The sequence below is a fragment of the Oryctolagus cuniculus genome, chromosome 18 (assembly GCF_051225735.1).
Source record: "Oryctolagus cuniculus isolate XC-2025 breed Fujian yellow rabbit chromosome 18, ASM5122573v1, whole genome shotgun sequence".
Lineage (NCBI taxonomy): Eukaryota > Metazoa > Chordata > Mammalia > Lagomorpha > Leporidae > Oryctolagus > Oryctolagus cuniculus.
The window spans coordinates 12,969,183-12,989,663 of NC_142884.1; the positions used below are offsets into that span (position 1 = coordinate 12,969,183).

Genomic DNA, 20,481 nt, shown 5'->3' on the forward strand with positions numbered 1-20,481 from the left:
GCAGCCGAAATGCAAACCCACAGGGGATGCTCACGTCGCAGGCAGCAGCTTTACCTGCGACGCCACATGCTGGCGCCCCAGCACACTCCAACTTTGGCTCCCTGCTAATGCACGCCCTGGAGCGCAGTGGTGAGGCCCAAGGACTTGGGTGCCTGCCACCCACATGGGAAACCCAGCTGAGTTTCCAGTTCTTGGCTTTGGCCTGGCCTAGCCTGGCCATTATAGGCATTTGGGGAGTAAACCAGTGGATGGAAGATCTCTCTCACACACACTCTGCTTGTCAGATAAATAAATCAATCTTAAAACAAGCAAACTTCTAAATTTTAGAGACAGGGGCTTTGGCCACCAGAATAAAGATTCTGATTCCCAACCTTTACAGACGGGTGGGGACAACAAAATGTAAAACGAGTGCTGTGTTGGGCTTTTGGGAAAGAGAAGAACTGTACCTTCTTTAAAAATATTTTTTATCTGGAAGTCAAAGTTACAGAGAAGGAGAAGCAGAGGCAGAGGCAGAGGCAGAGAGAGAGAGAGAGGTCATCCATCCACTGGTTCACTCCCCAAATGGCTGAAAGGCCAGGGTTGGACCAGGACGAAGCCAGGAGCCAGGAGCTTCAAATGGGTCTCCCACGTGGGTGCAGGGGCACAGAAACTTGGACCATCCTCCACTGCTTTCCCAGGCCATCAGCAGGGAGCTGGATCGGAAGTGGAGCAGCCGGGACTCGAACCAGCGCCCATCCGGGATCCCGCTGCACCACAGCGTGGGCCTCAAACTGTCCTTTTTCATTTCCTTCTCCTTCCCTCTGCCTGGGGTGTGGACGCAGTGGCTAGACCTCCCCAGCCACCGTGGGCGAGCAGGAAACAGGGAAACTAGCAAGGGCGGAATAAAAAGCAAGGAGGATTCTGGGTGGCGGAAGGCTGTAGAATCCTGTTTGCCTCCTCCAGACAGGAGAGAAATAAACTTCTTCTGTGTTACCGTAAGTCTCTCAGACACATGCAAGTGTGTTGCAAGCACTTCTTAACCACAGCACACAAAGTGACACAGCAGGAGAGACGAGAGCCAGCCCTGCCTCCGAGCCACGACGAGAACTGGACCTGCAGCCCAGCGCTGCCACCCACGCGCTGTGTGACCACAGGCAAGACCCTTAACCTCTCTGGACGTCCACGTCCTCGGTGCAATGGTGAGGACAGCACCGACCCTCAGACGGCACTGCACGCACTGACTGCACGCACACGCACACGCGCACCTGCAGTCTCACTTTCCAGTTTTAGTTCTAGCCAACTGTGGTGTGAAAATATTAAATGGAAAATTCCAGAAAGAAACAATTTCTAAGTCTTAATTCGCACGCCTTTCTGAGGCATGTGGTGAAATCTCATGCCACACCTCTGTCCAGCATGTCCAGCCGGCCCCCCGGCAGCCCTGCCGGCATCAGAGCTGGGGGCGGGTGGCCCTGGGGCAGTCGCCTACGCCATCGCCCTCGCTTCGTGTCCCTGTGGAGGCCTGAGGAGGGTGCGTGTCCTGCGGCTGGCTGTCTGGAGAGGCCGCTCTCGTCAGCTTTATTGGGTTACACGGCGCAGCCCTGCCTCTTATCACTTAGTGTGCATCTCTGCCTGTGCCTCACGTAGAAATTAAACCTGTCACAGGCGGGCACGTACACACAGGGTCCTGGATGCACCCTGCAGCTCGGGGGGACCACCACGGGCCATCCAGCGGGGAGCGCGGCCCGGCCCAGTCGGTAGGCGCTGGAGAAGTGTCAGCTCTCCTTGTTTTCACATAGAAAAAAGCCAGGCGTGAACTCTGAGGTGGAAACTACCAAGCGAGAGCCCTAATGTGGGTGGGGTGCTCCCTGCGAGCCCGGTCTGGGGCAGGATCAGGCGGGGACTTGCCTCTGCCTGCAGGAGCCATGGGGCCTGGGTCCCAGCCGGGCCATCTGCTGCCGCCCAGGAGCCGCCGAGGCTCAGGGCTGGGGAAGGCCTGGAAAATGCGCTCCCCAGAGGCCCCACCGCCTCCGAGAGGTAAATACACCAAGGGGGAGTGTGGGAGCAAGGACCCCCCAACAGGCAGCCCTGCCCAGGGGGTGGCTGGCAGACTGGATCCGCCTGGTAGGGTGCCGGGCCCCAGTCCTCCCTGCTCCCAGCACCCACACCGCTCTGCAGCCCCACTAGAGGGCCAAGGAGCCCGCAGGGGCCCCGCCTGTGCCAGCGCCAGCGCTTCCCCAGGTCCCCGCGTGAGCCAATCAGACAGGACCCCCTGACACCTGACCCCGTGACCTACGCTCCCCTCCACGTGAGAAAACAGCCAACGAGCTCGCCGCCAACCCAGCTCCGTGTGTCCTGCCTCCCCCAGGCCGGAACCCCAGAACCAGCTGAGGATGGGCTCGAAACCACAGGCTCCAGCCTCATCCCCAACGAGGCCGCTCTCACCTCAGCTCTCACCTCACCTGCTCAGGGCCTCGAGGAGTTCCTGGGCTCCTGCAAACAACCCGGATCCCGCTGAGGGACTCCGCACCCTGCCCAGCGGCGAGGAAGGAAGCGCCCGGCACGGACATGGGGTGATCTCTAAGACACGCTGTTAATGACAAAATTCCAGGAGCAGAAGAGCGTGCAAAACAGGCTCGCTCTTATGTAAAAATGAAGGGAAAAGATAAAAATAATCTTCGTGCAGAGCTGTGTGGAGCTCGGGAAGGGCAAAGGCTGGATGCGAACGTTCTAAGTGGTTCCTGGTCCCGGGGGAGGGAGCCGGGCGGGCCGGGGCAGCCGGGGCGGCCAGGTTCCGGGGGCTCGGCCCCGCGCAGCCGCTCAGAGGACACCAGGCAGGTTCCGGCCCAGAGCAGACGGCCTTGCTGGCACTTCCCGGGGACGTGGGCCACTTCCAAGCTGCTTCCCCTTACATTTGCTAAGTCTGTCTCTTTTTTTTTTTTTTTTTTTTTTTTGACAGGCAGAGTGGACAGTGAGAGAGAGAGACAGAGAGAAAGGTCTTCCTTTGCCGTTGGTTCACCCTCCAATGGCCGATGTGGCCGGCCCACTGCGCTGATCCGAAGGCAGGAGCCAGGTGCTTCCTCCTGGTCTCCCATGGGGTGCAGGACCCAAGCACCTGGGCCATCCTCCACTGCACTCCCTGGCCACAGCAGAGAGCTGGCCTGGAAGAGGGGCAACCGGGACAGAATCCGGCGCCCCGACCGGGACTAGAACCTGGTGTGCCGGCGCCGCAAGGCGGAGGATTAGCCTAGTGAGCCGCGGCGCCGGCCATAAGTTTGTCTTAAACACTGAGCAACACAAGTGATCAGAAGCTCTGATGGCAGCCAACATCCCCTGTGCGTGTGCCAGGTCCCGCGTCTCTCGGCCAACACAATCCTCAGTGACCCTTGAGGCCACTGAGGCGCGAGCAGGGCCCACAGCGGAGAGGCGGCAGGCGCGAGACGTCGGCTTCCCCACAACACCGTCCCCTCCCCCCACATTCTGAACACATGGCTGCCCCTGAGGTCTCTACTTTAAGGACCTCTCGCTCTGGGCGTCCTCAGGGACCCCATTCAGAGCGCGCGCAGGCAGGTGCTCCCAGGCCGGCCAGTGTGGGTCAGCTTCCCATCACGGCCGGCCCCTGCCTCCCGGGACCGCGTCAGCACCACGCGCTTCTCCCCGAGTCGTTATTCCCAGATCAACTCAGTCTCCAGGCCACCAGCACAGCGGCCCCTCGTGCTGGGTGCCGGGGTCGCTCGGAGGTGGCTGAGAGCTCCCAGAGGCTGTGCGTGGGTTCTGTGCAGCAGCTGGCTCACTTTATAGACAGACGGAGCATCTGCGGGTTTGGGGTTCTGCACTGAACCCCGCCCCCCGCAGGCCCCCGGGATCCTGCGAGTTCTTTAGTCGCCAGCACTGCTGCATTTGTTGGATCATTCACACTGAGCGGGTGTTGCTGAGAGCTTACGGGAAAACCCAGTGAGCCAGGACGGAGGAGGCTCGCTGCCCCCTGAGGCCACTCCCCCCTCCTCAGTAACAGCAGCTCTGCTCTGCCTCAGGGGACGACCACACTCCCCGCCTCCCTTGCAGCCATCCACACCACGAGCATGTCCCACCCAAGGGCTGACCGCTTTGGGCCCCCAATTCCTCAGAGCCGACGGAAGGGTGCTCACTGCCCACCGGCATTGCCTGGGCTCCTGGCCATTGTGCACAAAATGTCCTTTCTGCAGGTGGGTAAGCAGGGCCCAGCCCAGGGCAGGGGCTGTCGCCAGGTCCAGCAGGGAGAGGCAAAGCCCTGCCACCTCTCCCCCGGGCAGTCGCGGGGACACATGCTATCCTGCCCACTTGTGGGAGCCAAGGACAGCCCCAGTCAGAAGGCAGGAAGAGGGAAGGGGGCTGCCGGGGCGGGGGAGGAGGGAACGGGGAGTTAGCATCTCACGGGCCCCGAGCCCCAGTCTGGGGAGGTGGAAAGTTCTGGAAACACGCTGGTGACTGTGCTTGGTGCACAGGACCGAGAATGGAAAGCAGTGGAAATGGCGCTCTCTGGGTGACGTATGGGTGTCACCCACATTCCCTGCGGTGCTTCAGGCCCCTCAGGGGCTCAGCAACTGTGCAGAGACAGGGCACTTGCGGTAAATGGGGTCCTACTCCCGTCCGCCTGACGTCTCCATGGGAGGAGGCCGGACAGACACGCACGGAGGACAGAGCACGGGAGACACGGGAGACACGGAGTCCGCCGGCCAAGGGGAGGCCTCGCAGGCCCAGCTCCCGCCGACACCCGCACCTCGGCCGTGCACTCCGTCCCAGCCACCCCTTCCCCCCGCCCCCCAGACCCCAGGGGGCCTCCAGCGCTGCGGGGACCTGCCCCTCTCCCTGCCTCTTCCTTATGGGGTTCCCAGGGAGGGAACCAAAGCCGCATCCGCTCACCTGAACAGCACACCTTTGATGACCTGCCAGGCGTTGGGTGCAGGCTGGGGGGGCGGGTTCTGGGGCTGGGTCTCCGCCGGCGGGTCCCTCCCGACGCTGCCATTGCTGGTCACCTGCAGGGGACAGAGGCCAGGGTGAGGACAAAGAATGGAGCTGCAGCACTGGGCCGGCTCGGGCAGCACGAAGGCCCGGACAGCCTGCACAGAGGCTGCCGGCGCAGCAGCCAGGAGGCGGACAGACCGAAGCTCCGTGCCAGGCCTGTGCAGTCCTCTAGGAGTTCAACACTCCCTGTGGCAGACAGACCCATCTCCAGACACTGCTGACCCAAAGAGGGCAGGGCCGGGACGCAGGAGCCCCGAGGAGCCCTGGCCCAGCCTCGGTCAGGATGGCTTCCTGGAGGAGAGGGCACTGGAGTGGAGATGTGAAATACAGCAAGCTGGCGGCCCACAGGAGACGCAGGGGAGCAGCAGGTGCGGAACCAGCAGGTGCGAGACAGAGTCTGATTCTGAGGACAGCCCGTGTGCCCTGGGGCTGCAGCCAGGATGCCAGGAGGTGGCTACTGGGGACAACAGAAGGGGTGTTGCGGCGGATGTCAGAGTTTACGGGGAAGGGCCTTCCCAGGCAAGCAGCTCCCGAGGCCTCCTCTGTGACCGCCCCCGCCCTCCAGGGGTTCCTGGTCCAGCAGGGGAGGTGACACGGAAAAACAAAGCAGAGCATGAGGAGCCGCGCCGCGCGGAGGGGACGGCGACGGGACACGGCAAGCCCGAGCCCCAGGAGGCCCCGACTCCCAACAGCTGAGCAGGAGGCTCAGAGAGGTGAAGGCACCTGTCCAGGCGGCTCAGGAAGAATGCGCCAGAGACGGGGGAGGGGCAGCCCCGCAAGCAGGCAGGCTTCCCGGAGGAGGGGTCTCACTCAGAATCAGAGGGCTGAGATGGGGAGACTCTCCAGCCCTGGGCTTGTCCCTCCTCCCAGGCAGCCCCTCGCCCGCCCGTCACGGTCACGGTTAGCTGAGGAACAGAGCCTACGGGGCAGGGTGGAGCGGGGGAGGTGACACCTGTGAGTCAGGAGTGGCTCCGCCCTGCTCCCTGCAGGGCCTCCCCAGGACAGCAGGGTCCCTGGGCCACCCCTCTGCAAGGTCTCCCCTGCCCACCTCAGCCCCCAGACAGGCGGAGCAGGGGCCACGTGTGTTAAAGGTGTCACCTGTCACCTCCCACGCTCTGTAGCAGCAGCCACCCCTTCCCCTCATCTGCCAGGTGGCGGTCCTGGTTCACGATCCTCTGCTGTGACACCCGGGCACGTCGCCTCACCTCCCCGACCTGAGCACGGCGGGTGGGAATCCTGGCATGAACCAAACCCGAGAGCCTCCCCGTGAGTGTGGGAATGAAAAGGTGCCGGGCCAGGCCTGTGCCAGATGCTAGGACCCAGCGGTGGCCACACAGCCATGGGCCCTGCCCGCCCACCCAGACTTGGACCAGAGGGGCACTCGCCTGCAGACCAGGCATCAGAGCAGGGAAGAGCGCCAGCCGCGAGGGTGCCAGCCACTGGGGAGGGACAGGACCCACGTGGGACGGGGCCCGGGGGCCTCCCTGAGGAGCTGCTCTGGGCATCTGGCTGAGCCCCTCGGCGGGGTCAGAGGCAGCTATGGGGGGGGGGGTGCACAGAGAGGGAAAAGCACGGGGAAAGGGCCAGTGGGGAGCGAGGCCAGGGTGCAGGGGCCCCTTCTCGGGGAGCCCAAGTCAGGGTAGCCGGAGGCCCGGCCGACTCCAGGTCAGGAACAGAGGTCGGGGCCGGCTGAGGTTTGACCCCGCACCTGCTGACCCCAGGGCTCTTCTCCTATTCACAGGGAAGTTAAACCGCAGTCAGCTGTTGCTCCAGACAACCACAGCGCGGGTGAGGTGGAGAAGTGGAGCCGTGGACGCTGCCGCCAGGGGCAATACGGCCGTTCCTTAACAAGTGACACAGCAGGCGGGCCGGGGGCCACCGAGAGCCAGGAAGACCTGCCTCTGCGGGTGCTCACAGCAGGGAGCTCCTCACCACCAACTGCAAACCACCCAGCTTCCTTCATCCAGCGAGCGCATGCGCGGCCAGGGACGCGGATGCGTGCAACCTCAACGCCACGGTGAGGAGCCGGACGTAGACTGGAGGTTTGCTCGTCTGGGTTTAGGAAAGGTTTAGAAAAGGCAAAACTAGAGGGGCTGGCGCTGTGGCGCAGCGGGCAAAGCCCCAGCCTGCAGCACCGACATCCCACATGGGCGCCGGTTCTAGTCCCAGCTACTCCTCTTCCGATCCAGCTCTCTGCTATGGCCTCCGATATTAAGATGGCCCCAGTCCTTGGGTCCCTGCGCCCACGTGGGAGACCTGGAAGGAGCTCCTGGCTCCTGGCTTCATTTCAGCGCAGCTCTGGCCGTTGCGGTCATTTGGGGAGTGAACCAGCGGAACGGAAGACCTCTCTCTCTCTGGCTCTACTGTAACTCCTCTTTCAAAACAAATAAAATAATTCTTTAAAAAAGAAAAGAAAAGGCAAAACTAGAGATGGAAAGCTGCCCCGTGGCTGCCTCGGGCCAGGAGCCGGCAGAGGGGGTGGGAGCAGTGGGCCCTGCACATGCGTGGTTCCCCATCCACCGTTCCAAGCAACCGTGGATGGAAAAGACTGGGAGGAGGCCGCCCCCTACAGAACGCGCGTTTTTTCTCGTCCTTATTCCCTAAATACCACAGCCCAGCAACAACTGCAGGGCCCTGACACTGTATCAGGTAGGAGCCACCTGGGCGGCCCCGATACTGTATCAGGTCCGAGCCACCTGGGGCAGGGGAGGAGCCCCTCACAGAGGGGCTGCAGGAGCTGTGGAGTCTGGCGCCCAGGGGTGCGCTGACACTGACCCCCTGCAGTGCTGAGGGAGGACCGCATTCTGAGACTGCACGGGGTGCAGGGTGCACTGTGCAAGCTGCATAAAGGCAGGCAGAGCCATGCACCCCCACTAATGATGGGTGAGCCCATGGCCTCTAAGTTCCACCCGATCCTGGCGCTGCAGCCCCGAGGGCTAAGCTGCCTGCGATGCCAGCTGGAGTCCCAGCGGCTCCCCTTCGGATCCCGCTCCCTGCTAACGCGCCTGCACAGCGGCAGAGGAGGGCCCAAGTATCTGGGCCCTGCACCCACGCGGGAGACCCAGATGGAATCCCAGGCTCCTGGCTCTGGCCTGGCCCAGTCCCAGCCTTTGGGAATCAACCCACAGATGGAAGAGCACGCTCGCTCGCTCGCTCGCTCACTCGCTCAGGCGCGCACGCGCTCTCTCTCTCTCTCAGTAACTCTGCGTTTCAAATAAATAAATTAATATAAACAAGTTGCACCCTGATAGAGAGGTTGTGGTCCCATGGTGCCCCCTTCACTGTGGCCTCCAGGGCCCAGCAGGGTCTCCACTGCACTCCCCACCCCTGCTACCTCCCTGCTCGGGCCCTCGTCCCCGGTCCATCCCCCCACGAGACACAGGACCTCCTGGCTCTTCCCTCACCACACCAGGCACCTCTCACCTCAGGGCCTTTGCACCGGCTGTCCGCGACACCCGAAAGGCTTTTCCCTAAGCTATGTTTGTGACTCCCTCCCCAAGGAGGCCTTCCCAGACCTCCCTAAACTTCACGGCTCCCACACACCTCCCCTGCCTCTGCCCATCGCGGCTTTGGTGCTGTCTGTGGCGCCTCCTGCCCCTTTCCTCTTTATCTTGGTCACTGTGTGCCCTCGCCATGCTTCCCCCTTCCCACCCCCACCCCCACCCAGAATGCAAGCTCCAAGGGGTGGGGCCACTGCACAGCCGAGCCCCCAGCCCCCAGCGTGCAGCTCAGGCTCCAGCCGCATCAGCTGCAGGGATGAATGGCGGAGCCGCAAGCTGAGTGCGCACTCCCGGCTAAAGGGGGGTGGGCTGGGCTGTAGGTGAGAACTTGCTCAAGGCTGAGGGTCCCCCGGCTCTCCCCACGGGTGAGGGGAGGGGAGGGCATGTCCCATCTCACAGAGAATGCCCAGGAACATCCAGGAAGGACACAGGGGCTGGGCAGGGCCGGAGCGAGCGGGGCTTTGCAGCCTGTCCCAGCCGCCTGGACCCACAGGGCCCCGGGAGCCCCACCTCGGCCCAGCTCCGTCTCAAGAGACTGAGCTGACTGAGGGGCCCTGGCTCACCCCTCCTGGGGTCCAGTGGAAGAGACAGACCATTCCCCAGACACTGACAGCCCAGAGTGGGCAGGGCCCCGACCCAGTGCCAACCAGAGAGGGCTTTCTGGGGGAGTGGGCGCCTGAGACCTGCATGCTGACGAAGGATGACCAGGTAAAGAGGGGAGAAGCACAGAGCACCCAGGACAGAAGGCCGGGGCCGCTGTGCGAGCAGACAGGTGCGTGGCCGCGGGGCCCAGTCCAGTGCGGCGGCCATCACGCAGGCACCGCACCACCTGGAGAGGCCGCTGGCTGTCACAAGCAGGAGGGGTGCGTGCCACCTGGAGACGTACCTGGCGGCCCCCGACAGGGAATCCGCCGATTCCACCGCCCATGGCGCCGAGCGCGAGAAATCCCGGCAGAGCCGAGGCACAGGCGCCAGGCCACGCCAGGCCCTGGTCTGCCACAAACCTCTGTACTTTACCCTGCAGGCAGGCGGACAGCGACGGCCGAGACAAGATCTGCCTGGCAACGGGAGGCTGCTCCCCACTCCCCGCCCCACGCCACCAGCAACAGCAGCCGGGCACTGGGACGACACCACCCCAGCGCTTCCTGAGCCGGGCCCCGGCCGGCAATGCTGAACATACAGACCGGTCTGCCGGGCTATCCCCCCGGCTGCACCCCCTGCACCCGGCCCCCTCCCCGGGCGCTGCTCTCTGCTCCTCGGGGCTCCCCCGGCCCTGGACACAGACTGTGTCACCCCCTTGGTCATCCAGGATTATAACTCCTTGTTGACATGTCCGTCACGTCCCCTCCCACCACCCTCACTAGCAGGGACGTGGCTGGAGCCATCTTGGCGGCCCACGAAGGGCCTGGCCCTGCTGTCCAACTCCTCTGTTAATCACTGGAGAGCCGGAGGCCCCACGAGGGAAAGGAACTTGCCCAAGGTCACGCACAGCCAGCCCGACTCCCCCTCCCAGCCGGCACTCCTCTCCCCCGAGCTGCCTCCCACAGTGACATCCCAGTGGGTGGGTCGACAGCACCTTGCTGTCGCTCCATCCATTCCCCGAATGCCTGCATGGTGGCTGCCGCCTCGGCTCAGCTCAGCTCGGCTCAGGCGCCACCTGCACCCGGACCCGCAGCCCGGAGAGTCCGGGTCACGCTACAAGCACACGCAGCCCGGTGCAGACCACCGCCGGCAGGCAGCGTCGGGCGCCTTCCGGCAAACCTAACCCGAGTGACCTTCTGCGAGCGCCTTTTGTCTCACCGCCCCTCGGACTCCCGTCTGGAAAATGGGTCCTCAGCCCGGGCCCTTACCCGCGGCTAGAGACCGCCCATCCATCACGTCCCACACCTCCGCGCCTGCGAGCGAGACCCTGAACGTCAGCCCGCCCTCGGAACGGCCTTGGAGCCTGGAATCGCGGAGTCGAGAACCCAGGGCGCCTGGGTCCAAGTCTGCGCTTCTCCGCGGCCCCGGCGCCCCGGCTCGAGCAACCAGCTTGGTGGCCCACCCGGCGCGAGCGTGCAGGGGACCCGGCGCGCAACAGGGCCCCGCTCCCGGCACTGTCCGGCCTCCCGGGGGGCCGGGCCCCGCCTGGGCCCGGTATTCAAGGTCCCTCTGGGCAAGGAGCCCCCAGTGCACCGCATTCCGCGACAGGGGACAGGACACGCCCTGTGGGAGGCCCCCCGGCTGGGGAAGAACCCCCCCAGGCCCCTCTCGGCCTCCGTACCTGACCGGAGCCGCCTCCCCCGGCCGCCACCACGGCGCTGCCGGCCCCGTCCGCCTCCTGCGCCGCCGCCATCTTCCCGCTCCGGGTCCCCGCCCCCGCCGCCAGCCCCGCCCCGTCCCCGACGGCGCTGGCACGATCGCGCGAGATTTCACACTGCGCCCCGACCCGCGGGGCCACCGTATCCGGCGAGAGCGCCTCAGCCACGCCCCTCGAGAGACGGAGAGCCACTTCCGGCTGTGCGAGCAACCAGGCCGCGGTAGCCCGTTTGTTTTCACCTAGAAGCGCTCCCGGGACTTTGTCGGCCAGCGTCTGCGCTCCCCGAGAGTTCTGCTTCTTCTGCCCGCCGCGGATTAGCCCGACGTGACGAATTACTTGCGCCTGCCAGGCCGTCCTGCCCGCTTCGCCCTGCTCCGTGGTTCTTGAGCTCTCTCGGCCACCGTACTGCCCCGCTCGAGCCACGCCCTTCCCGCGTTAAAGGAGCCCTGCTGGCCGCCTCTGCCCGGGATCCCCGCCTCTGACTCCTCTCCCTAACGAAATCCTGAAAGTCCCCCGAGGTTAGAGTTTTTCTGTGCCATCTCCGAGCTCCCGGGGTCGCCCCGTTTCCCAACGGGAGACGCGGACGTGCTCCCCGCGCATGCGCGCTCCCCTCGTGGTCTTTGCAATCCCTTTAGCTAAACGTCTTCTAGATAGCGCTGCAGACCTGGACTCGAGCTGGCGCCCCCTGCCCTGGAGAGGCCGAGAGGGGCTGTTAACCCCCTCTACCGGCTTGGGGGCCATGGCCCGGAGAAGGGACCCCCGCTCTGAGCCCCGGTGCCCGCCCCCTTCCCAAGCCCGCGTTGTGGCGGTGCTGCTGCTCCTCTCCTTGGTGCCAGCTTGGGGAGAGCCGGCGAGCTCGCGAATGCAGCGCCTGGCCCCGGAGCGCGCGGTCCGAGGTGGTAGCGACTTCAGCCAGCCGACACCTGTGCTGGGCTGTTCGCCACGTTGCCTGCGCCTCCGCTTCCCTCTAGGTCTCTCCCCGGCCCCTCTCTGCGCCCCCACCCACCCCCGCAGTGGGCAGGCCTCCCCCGTTGGACTGGCAGAGTCGGGGTTGTCTTGTTCGCGCTGTGACTTAAGCGCAAGGCTCTCCCAGCGCCCAAGGGGCCTTCGTTGTGAGGCCAGGCACAGGGGCCAGCAGGAACCCGGGCTTCCGCTCGCCCAGCCCAGCGCTACAGTTCTGGGAATGTGTCGGCCCAGGCTTCCAGGCCAGGGACAAAGCGAACGTATTGCTTAAGTGCCCCACCGAAGAGACAGATTTGTGGGGCTGAAACTTACATAATCAATGAGTCTTTGTTAAAAACATTTATTGGGAAAGGCAGAGTTGCAGAGAGGAGAGACAGAGAGAGGTCTTCCATCCACTGGTCCACTCTCCAAATGACCACAACAGCTTGGCCTGGGCTAGGCCGAAACCACAAACCAGAAGCTTCTTCCGGGTCTCCCACGTGGGTGCAGGGGCCCAAGGACCTGGGCCATCTTCCACTGCTTTCCCAGGCCACAGCAGAGAGCTGGATGTGAAGAGGAGCAGCCGGGACTCGAACCGGTGCCCACATGGGATGCCGGCGCTGCAGGTAGCGGCTTTAACCACTATGCCACAGCACCAGCCCCTGTTTAAATTTTCTTAAATCTATATTCATTTTATTTGAAAGGCAGATAAAGAGAAAGATCTTCCACCTGCTGGTTCACTTCCCGACACTGGCCAACAGAGCTGGGCCAGGCCAAAGCCTGCCGCTGGGGCCTCCAGCTGGGTCTCCCACATGGGCAGCAGGGACCCAGGCATTTCAGCCGTCACCTGCTGCCTCCCTGGGCATGAGCAGGGAGCAGAACCAGAGCTTGAACCCAGGGTCCCTGAAAGGGGGTGGGGCGCGGGCGTCCCAAGAGGCTCAGCTGCTGTGCAGAATGCCCGCCGTGAGTGGTGGTGGTGGTGCTTTAAGATTTATTTATTTATCTGAAGTCAGAGTTTCAGAGAGAGAGAGGTCGTCCGTCCGCTGGTTCACTCCCCAGATAACCACAACGGCCGGAGCTGTGCCGATCCGAACCCAGGAGCCAGGAGCTTCTTCCAGGTCGCCCGTGCAGGTGCAGGGGCCCAAGGACTTGGGCCATCTTCTACTGCTTTCCCAGGCCACAGCAGAGCTGGATCGGAAGTGGAGCAGCCAGGGCTCAAACCGGCGCCTGTATGGGATGCCGGCACTGCAGTCGGTGGCTTTACCCGCTATGCCACTGTGCTGGCCCCGACAGCCAGACTTGAGCCATGCTAAAGCCAGGAGTCAGGAGCTTCTTCCAGGTCTCCCACATGGGTGCAGGGACTCAAGCACTTGGGCCATCTTCCACTGCTTTCCCAGGCCACAGCAGAGCTGGATCGGAAGTGGAGCAGCCAGGACAAGAACCGGCGCCCATATGGGATGCCAGCATCACAGGCAGTGGCTTTACCTGCTGTGCCACAGTGCCAGCCCCGAGTGTTTTTTTCTTTTTTTAAGGTTCATTTATTTGACAGGCAGAGCTACAGGGAGTGGGAGATCTTTCATCCACTGGCTCACTGGCCGGACAGCCACAGCAGTCAGGGTTTGGCCACGCCGAAGCCAGGAGCCAGGCGCTTCATCCAGGTTTTCCACCTTGGTGGCAGGGCCCAGGCACCTGGCCCATCTTCCGCTGCTTTTCTCAGGCCATGAGCGGGGGGCTGGATCGGAAGTGGAGCCGCTGAGACTCGAACCTCGAGCCGGCACTCAGACGGGATGCCGGTGCTGCAGGTGGCAGCTTAACCCACTCAGCTTAACCCACTGCGCCACGGCGCCGGCCCCCGAGTGCCATTATTAAAAGGACAGGATTCCTGGAGCAAGTTCAAGTGGAGGGCCACACAGAGGCCAGGCAAGCGAGGGGCTTTGAGGCTCCACTTCCCCAGCTTCACTGTGACCCCATCTCGATCCCGTCCTGGCTACAGAACGCCCTGATCTGCCTTCCAGGTGTCACCGCCCGATCTGTTGCAGCGTGATGCCTCTCAGACAGGGACCCGGGCCAGGGCCCCAGAGGAGCTGGGTTCCCTGCTGCGTGCCTGTTGAGTGACTGGGAAACCACCGGAGAGTCCACTCTGCCCTCCACTAGGGGGCACCCAACACCGACCAGCGGCTGAGGCCCCAAACGCCAGGGTCCTTGGAAGGAGGACTGGGGGGTCCTTGCTGAGTGGAGGAAGGAGGAGTCTGGGGTCCTGAGGGCAGCGGGCTCCGCAGGAGGAGTCTGGGAGCGGCCCCAGGATTGGCTGGAAGCAGAGCTGGCCGGGGCAGTGGTTTGGCTTGGCCTGAGTCCGTGGGAAAGAAGTGCACAGAGCAGGGATTGTTCCGCAGGGTCTCCCCCTCCTCGGCACCCCCTGCGTGTGCTTGGCAGCCTCGGTTCTTCCCAGGCTCTGGAGACCTGGGGGCGTTGCCCGCGGCCCCTCCCCAGGGGACTCACAGCTGCCTGGCCTCAGGACCTGGGAAAAGTGCCCCAAGGGGGTTGGAAGCCTGGCCGGGGGTCAGAGCAAAGCAGATGAGGAGCCACAGGGACCTCGGCGGAGCCCCAGGCTCGCTCAGGGCCTGCGGGGAGCCCGCAGTCGCCACTGCCAGCCAGAGACCCTCTGCAGCAGCGACCCTGGCCGTGCAGCCTGGCGAGCGGCGCGCGTCCTGGCTGAGCGCGGACACGCCCGAGGCCCTGCTTCCTGCCCTTCGTCCATGCCTGTTTTTGCCAGCTGCTGAGCTGCCCGTCCTCATTTGTCTCTCTGGCTGCCTGAGGGCAGAGGTCTGTCTGTGTGGCCTCAGCGGGAGGAGAGCCTCCGGCCAAGGTGCTAGCCCAGGGACGGCACAACCCATGCTGATAAGGAACCAGACTGCGCAGCCGGAGACGGAGGTCCCTGTGCGGGCAGGGGCTGCACCTGCTCCCTGCTGTGGGCCCAGTACTTACTAAGTCTCTCTATGCGCCCAGGGGACGAATGTGTCAGAGCTGACGGGCACGGTCTGCAGGGGCCCAGCTTCCTGGGTCCCAGCCAGGCTGGGCACCGACTCAGCCAGCTCAGCAGGGACTTGTGGGCGCCAGTCTTCTCAGTCACAGGGGTATTGGACACCGCACAACGATGCCACATTTAAGAAAAAATAAACTTTTATTTATTTTTCATTTTATTTGCAAGGCAGAGAGCAGACCCGCCATGCACGGATCCACTCGCCAAGAGCCTGCAACAGCCAGGGTTGGACCAGGCCAAAGTCAGGAGCCCAGAAGAACACCTGGGCTTCCCACAGGAGTCAATGGCATCTTTCAAGCGCCAGCCCAGAGCTGGCCGCTGCCGGAGGCCACAGCGGATGCTGTGTGTCTGTGATTGGTCAGGGTGCAGGAGAGAGCGGCCTCTCTGTCGCCCTTCTGATGGTGTATCGCCGCCAGTCACCTCCTGCTCCAACCACATTCTGGGTTAGCGCGGCAGACATACAGTAGGTGCTTACTTAGTGTCATCTGGACTGAACGAACCCCTCCATCTTGGCCCCCGAGGCCTCAGGAAAGCAGCCACATCAAAGAGAATGAACTTGGCCTCTGGTTTTTATTATTATTATTATTATCAGTGGGAAGGATTCAGGCCAGGGCTGGGAACAGGCAGCTCAGTGCAGTCCTGGTTGTGGGTCAGGAGAGCGGGAGGCGGGGGCGGGGCAGGGGCCGGGGGTGGGGCCTCCCCTCCCCCACCACGGGGCCTGGCTGTCACGGGTCTCCCTTCAGCAGAGTTAGGAGCTGGTCCGTGACGATGCTTGCGTAGGTGGTCATGGCCGCCGTGCTCTTGCTGTACATGTCCCTGGGGGGGGGGGGGGGGAGAAGAGAGGGCTGCAGGCTGGAGGGGGCGGGGGTTTGGGCTCCTGGATCCGGTCCCGGTGCCAAGTCCCCCACGGAGTGTAGGTTTGAGACCCAGACTCGGTCCCGGTCCCCTGCAGCAGCTCCGGGGCGTCCCCTGCGGGCGATACCTGATTTTCTCATCCACGGCGGTCAGGTACGTGTTGTTGTACAGGCCCTGGGCGGCTGCCTTCGCTGAGTCCCAGTAGCTGGACAGCGACTCCTGCACCTTTGTGAGCAGGGCCGGGCTGGCGGGCTCATCGTTCTGGGGCAGGTGGGACCCCTGGACCACTGCAGTGGGGGAGAGTACAGAAGGGGAGCTGGTGGGGCCCCGGGAGCAGCAGACAGACGGGGGAGGGGGAGGTGGCGGAGGCAGGGCCCCAGGCAAAGGGCTCGGCTGGGAAGACGTGGTGCTCGCCCCCTCCCCAGAGACCCCGGTCCCCGCCACTCACACTCACCACATCCCAGCACCAGGAGGATGAGACACACAGCCAGGAGGAGTCGGGGGCCCATGGTGTCCGCAGTGACCTGGAACGCTGAGGGGAGGGTCGCTGGAGCTGCCCCCCTCGGGGCTGGGCTGGGGATCCTCACCCAGCCACGTTCTGACGGTGTGGGCTCCATGCCGACTTGAACCTTTTAATTCTGATGGCCCCTCGTGCATCCAGTCGCTCATTCATTCACCCAAGGAGGCTTTCTGGAGCGCCCGCGCAGTCCCCGGCCCAGCAGTGACCCCCACAGACCCCCCCACCCAGCCCTGCGCCAAGACCGCGTGGGGCAGCACGCTGCACGTCAGCTAGGAACCAGCACTTTGGGGCTGATGTGGCGCAGTGGGTTCAGCTGCCGCCTACGACGCTGGCGTCCCGCACGAGCGCCGGTTCAAGTCCTGGATGCCGCCCCTGCTAATGCGCCTGGGAAGGCAGTGGGAGACGCCCCAGGACTCGGGCGTCTGCACCCATGTGGGAGACCCGGATGGAGCTCCAGGCTGCTGGCTTCAGCTTGCAGTCATTAGGGGAGTGAACCCACAGATAAAAGATCTCTCCCCTGCACTGTTGTCTCTTTGTCTCTCCCCACCCCTTTCTCCCACCCCCACCCTGTAACTCTGCTTTTCAAATGAATGAGTAAATCTTAAAAAAATTTTTTTTTTTTTTTTTTTTTGTAGGGAAGGAGGGCATTTGGCACAGTGGTTAGGCCGTGGCTTAGGACGCCCGCATCCCATAGCACAGGGCCTGGGTTCGAGTCCCGCTCCCTGCGGCTGTGCACCCTGGGAGCCAGCAGGTGACAGCTCAAGTACTTCAGTCGCTGCCACCTACGTGGGAGACCGGGACTGAGTTTCGGCCGGGCTCTTGGCTTTGACCTGGCCCAGCCCTGGCTGTTGCAGGCATTTGGGCCACAAACCAGTGGGTGGAAGATCTCTCTGCCCAGCTCGCTCTCAAATAAATAAATAAAAGTCAAACAAACAAACAGCACTCAGTCCAGCCCCTTCCCCGCCTGGCTCACTGACGCCCACCCAGCGCTGTGTGGGAGAAGGACCCAGCCAGGCAAATATTCCCAGTCCTGGGCCTCACAGACCCGACACAGGCTTCCAACGTCCAGCCCCTGGGATTCCCATGAGCCTTTGCCCCCTCCCCCACTGACCTCGCTGCTGTCCCCTCTTACCAGGCTCCTGGGCTTTCCTCGTGGTCCCAGCTGGGCAGAGAGGCTTTATAGCCAGCCTGTCCAGGTCCCTCGCACGGCCACCACCCTCTCTCGGCCTCGGCCAAAGTCCCAGCCAACACAGCCACCACGGGGGTGGGGGGGTGGGGGCAGGAAGGGCAGTGGCCTTGGGCAGAGGTCAGCGGCGGGGACCCACGGGGGAGGGAGACAGGCAGGCTTGGGGGCTGCGGTGCAGGGTGACCCCCAGGGACGTGGTCTGGGGTCCATGGAAAGTGAGGGCGGAGCCGCCCAGGGATCCCGCTGACCCCCATCTGCCCCCCAGCCATGGACTCCGGACCCCAGGTGCCTTAAAGTCTGCAGCCCCCACCTTGGTGGGGCAGGACTGCACCCCCTCCCCTCCCAAAGCCCCTGGATGCTCTGCTTCAGGTATCCCCTCCTTTTTTTTTTTTTTTTTTTTTTTTTTTTTTTTTGACAGGCAGAGTGGACAGTGAGAGAGAGAGACAGAGAGAAAGGTCTTTTTCCTTTGGTTCACCCCCCAATGGCTGCTGCGGCTGGCGCACGACGCTGATCCGAAGCCAGGAGCCAGGTGCTTCTCCTGGTCTCCCATGGGGTGCAGGGCCCAAGCACTTGGGCCATCCTCCACTGCACTCCCTGGTCACAGCAGAGAGCTGGCCTGGAAGAGGGGCAACCGGGACAGAATCCGGCGCCCCGACCAGGACTAGAACCAGGGGTGCCGGCGCCGCAAAGTGGAGGATTAGCCTAGTGAGCCGCGGCGCCGGCCATATCCCCTCTTCTACTCATTAACTCGCAGGTGGGGAACGATGGGCAGAGCGCAGGTGAGCAGGTGAGCAGGTCTTTATTGAGAGCTGGGGGGGGGGGCGGGGGGCTCAGCGCCTCAGTCCTGGTCCTTGTCCCCGCACAGGAGCCTGGGGCACAGGCCCTGGGCCGTGTTCAGGAGGCGGTCCCTGGAGCTGGTGAGCCAGGCCTGCGCGCGGGGACCCAGGTCTCTCAGGTGGTCATCATAGTAGGTCTGCACAAAGCCCTGTAAGGCCCCAGGGCCCCTGCGGGAGAGGGGCGTCACAGCCAGGACCCCCTACCCTGGGGGTCCAGCGCCATTCTCTCCCTCCTCTCTCAGACCCCGGAGTCCAGGCCCAGCCCCTCCTCCCACAGACCCAGGGGTCCAGGTCCCTCCTCCCTCAGAACCAGGGTCCAGGCCCCCAGCCCCTCCTCCCTCACACCCAGGGTCCAGGCCCCTCCTCCCTCACACCCAGGGGTCCAGGCCCCAGCCCCTCCTCCCTCAGACCCAAGGGTCCAGGCCCCCAGCCCTCCTCCCTCAGACCCAGGGTCCAGGCCCCCAGCCCCTCCTCCCTCAGACCCAGGATCCAGGCCCCCAGCCCCTCCTCCCTCAGACCCAGGGTCCAGGCCCCCAGCCCCTCCTCCCTCAGACCCAGGGGTCCAGGCCCCCAGCCCCTCCTCCCTCAGACCCAGGGTCCAGGCCCCCAGCCCCTCCTCCCTCAGACCCAGGGGTCCAGGCCCCCAGCCCCTCCTCCCTCAGACCCAGGGGTCCAGGCCCCCAGCCCCTCCTCCCTCAGACCCAGGGTCCAGGCCCCTCCTCCTTCAGACCCAGGGGTGCAGGCCTCTCCTCCCTCAGACCCAGGGTCCAGGCCCAGCCCCTCCTCCCACACTCCCAGGGGTCCAGGCCCCGCCCTCCTCCCCACCCCCGGGGTCCAGGCCCTCACCAGAACCACTGCCACCTCTCTCTGGTCCTAGTCAGCAGCGGACCCACCAGCTCCTTCACCGAGCTGGGCACCAGGCTCCAGCGGCTTTCCTCGGGCGCGGGCAGGGGCGTGGGGGTCCCTTCAGGCTCGCATGCTGGGGGGGTCAGAGGACGGAAAAGGGTGCGGGATCAGCTTTGCCCTCCTCCCATGCAGCCCCGCAGTCCCCTCCCCGCCCACTGTCACCCCACCTGCACCCTCAGCCACAGCCAGCCACTCCCCCCAGACCCCAGCCCTTGCCCCGCCCCATCATGGTTTCCTTCTTCCTGGCATGCACCTGTCTATCCAGCACCCACGCCCCTGGACGAAGCCTTGTCCACAGGGCCCATTGTGGGGGTACACACCTGCACCCCACCACAGAGGCGCCCGCGTGCCCCGCTGTGGGGGGCGGCCATGACTTAACCTCCTTCAGCAGAGTGCACTGAGCAGCGGCTCAGAGCCGTGGTGGGAGCCGGTACCCAGAATGCACTCAGGGGGCCGGCGTTTGGAGCAGGGCGTAAGACCCCGCCTGGGACCCCGCACCCCCTATCAGAGTGCCTGGTCCGAGTCCCTGCTCGTCTGCTTCGACCCAACTTCCTGCTAGTGAAAGGCAGGAAGGTGATGACGCCAGCCGTGCGAGAGACCCGGATGGACTTGGGGTCCTGACTTTGCCTGGCCCAGCCCTGGCTGTTGCAGGCATTTGGGGAATGAACCAGCAGATGGAAGATCTCTCTCTGTCCCTCTGCCTTTCAAATAAAATGAAAATAAACAACATTGTTTAAAAAGTGCTGTGCCTCATATCTAAACATTTCAAAAATGGAAAACAGTGCACCGAGAAGGGCGTCTTGGGCGACGTCCGTGTCACGGAAGACTTCAACTGCGTGTGCGGGACCCAGGTGCACCTGCTGGCACATGCAGACTCACAGGTGGACACCTCTGCCAGGACCCCCTCCCCTGTGCATGCCAAAGACCCCTCCCCCCTCACTCAGCCCCTGACACAGCCGCCTCCCACCACCACGCACACACGGAGGCCACCAAGTGCCCAAGCCGCCCCTCCAGAGCCCTCACCCCCTCCTCACCCACGACCCAGACCAGGACCAGGATGTAGAGGCAGAGGGAGGGCAGGGTCCGGAGCCCGCGTCTCGGGAGCAGCATTTCTGGGGGCTTCTTCCCCCTGTCCCCCTGTCCCTCTGTCCCCCTGTCCCTCTGTCCCTCTGTCCCTCTGTCCCTCTCTGTGCTCAGCTCTTCGGCCCGGGGGGAGGGGCGGGCTGCACAGAGCAGAGCCCTCCCCCGGCCACCTCCCACGCCTGTTGGCAGGGACTTCAGAGAACAGGACCCAGGTGACGGGGGCCATGCCTGCCCCCACTGACCTCTCTCCTCCTCAGCCTCCACTCCTGGACCTGACAGAGTCTCTTGGACCTCCTGCACCGACCCGGGTTCAAATCCCGGCTGCACCTTGTGT

The 20,481-nt window shown here is 64.0% G+C and overlaps 3 protein-coding genes and 1 long non-coding RNA gene across 9 annotated transcripts in view; 1 reads left to right on the top strand and 3 right to left on the bottom strand.

Annotated features, from left to right (window-relative positions):
- Positions 1–11,358, bottom strand: part of CLPTM1 (CLPTM1 regulator of GABA type A receptor forward trafficking) — a 29,621-nt gene extending 18,263 nt beyond the window's left edge. Inside the window, exons 1-2 of one of the 2 annotated variants that reach the window (XM_070062119.2) lie at positions 11,019–11,358; positions 4,879–4,991 (exon numbers count right to left, since the gene is read on the bottom strand). Coding sequence is in view for 1 of the 2 variants with exons in the window: in XM_008252255.5 (XP_008250477.2) it covers positions 4,879–4,991; positions 10,744–10,815 (185 nt within the window). In the remaining variant the exon portion in view is untranslated. Of the gene's footprint in view, positions 1–4,878; positions 4,992–10,743; positions 10,890–11,018 lie in introns of those variants that run through there. The other variant, XM_008252255.5, reaches the window with a different exon arrangement.
- LOC127485450 (uncharacterized) lies at positions 11,173–13,790 on the top strand. 2 transcript variants are annotated; one of them, XR_016225206.1, is made up of 3 exons: positions 11,173–11,297; positions 12,271–12,347; positions 13,737–13,790. It is a non-coding gene; the product is annotated as an uncharacterized LOC127485450 (long non-coding RNA). The 2 variants fall into 2 exon arrangements; XR_007912503.3 differs by lacking the exon at positions 11,173–11,297 and having other exon boundaries at positions 12,210–12,347.
- A 1,522-nt stretch (positions 13,791–15,312) lies between these two features.
- Positions 15,313–17,384, bottom strand: APOC2 (apolipoprotein C2). 4 transcript variants are annotated; one of them, XM_051828480.3, is made up of 4 exons: positions 17,269–17,384; positions 16,065–16,148; positions 15,744–15,903; positions 15,313–15,577 (listed from the first exon to the last, which is right to left on the bottom strand). In XM_051828480.3, the coding sequence occupies exons 2-4, from the start codon at positions 16,123–16,125 to the stop codon at positions 15,487–15,489; spliced, it is 312 nt and encodes a 103-aa protein (XP_051684440.1). In that variant the 5' UTR covers positions 16,126–16,148; positions 17,269–17,384; the 3' UTR covers positions 15,313–15,486. The 4 variants fall into 4 exon arrangements, with proteins under 4 accessions (XP_051684440.1, XP_051684441.1, XP_051684442.1 ...); XM_051828481.3 differs by having other exon boundaries at positions 16,071–16,148; positions 17,269–17,372; XM_051828482.2 differs by having other exon boundaries at positions 16,071–16,148; positions 17,248–17,288.
- A 716-nt stretch (positions 17,385–18,100) lies between these two features.
- Positions 18,101–20,249, bottom strand: APOC4 (apolipoprotein C4; the record flags this gene model as incomplete). The annotated part of the gene is given in 3 exon segments (NM_001082365.2): positions 18,101–18,326; positions 19,005–19,137; positions 20,099–20,249. Coding segments are annotated over 3 exon segments (375 nt in total). The 3' UTR covers positions 18,101–18,160.
- Positions 20,250–20,481: the final 232 nt, after the last annotated feature.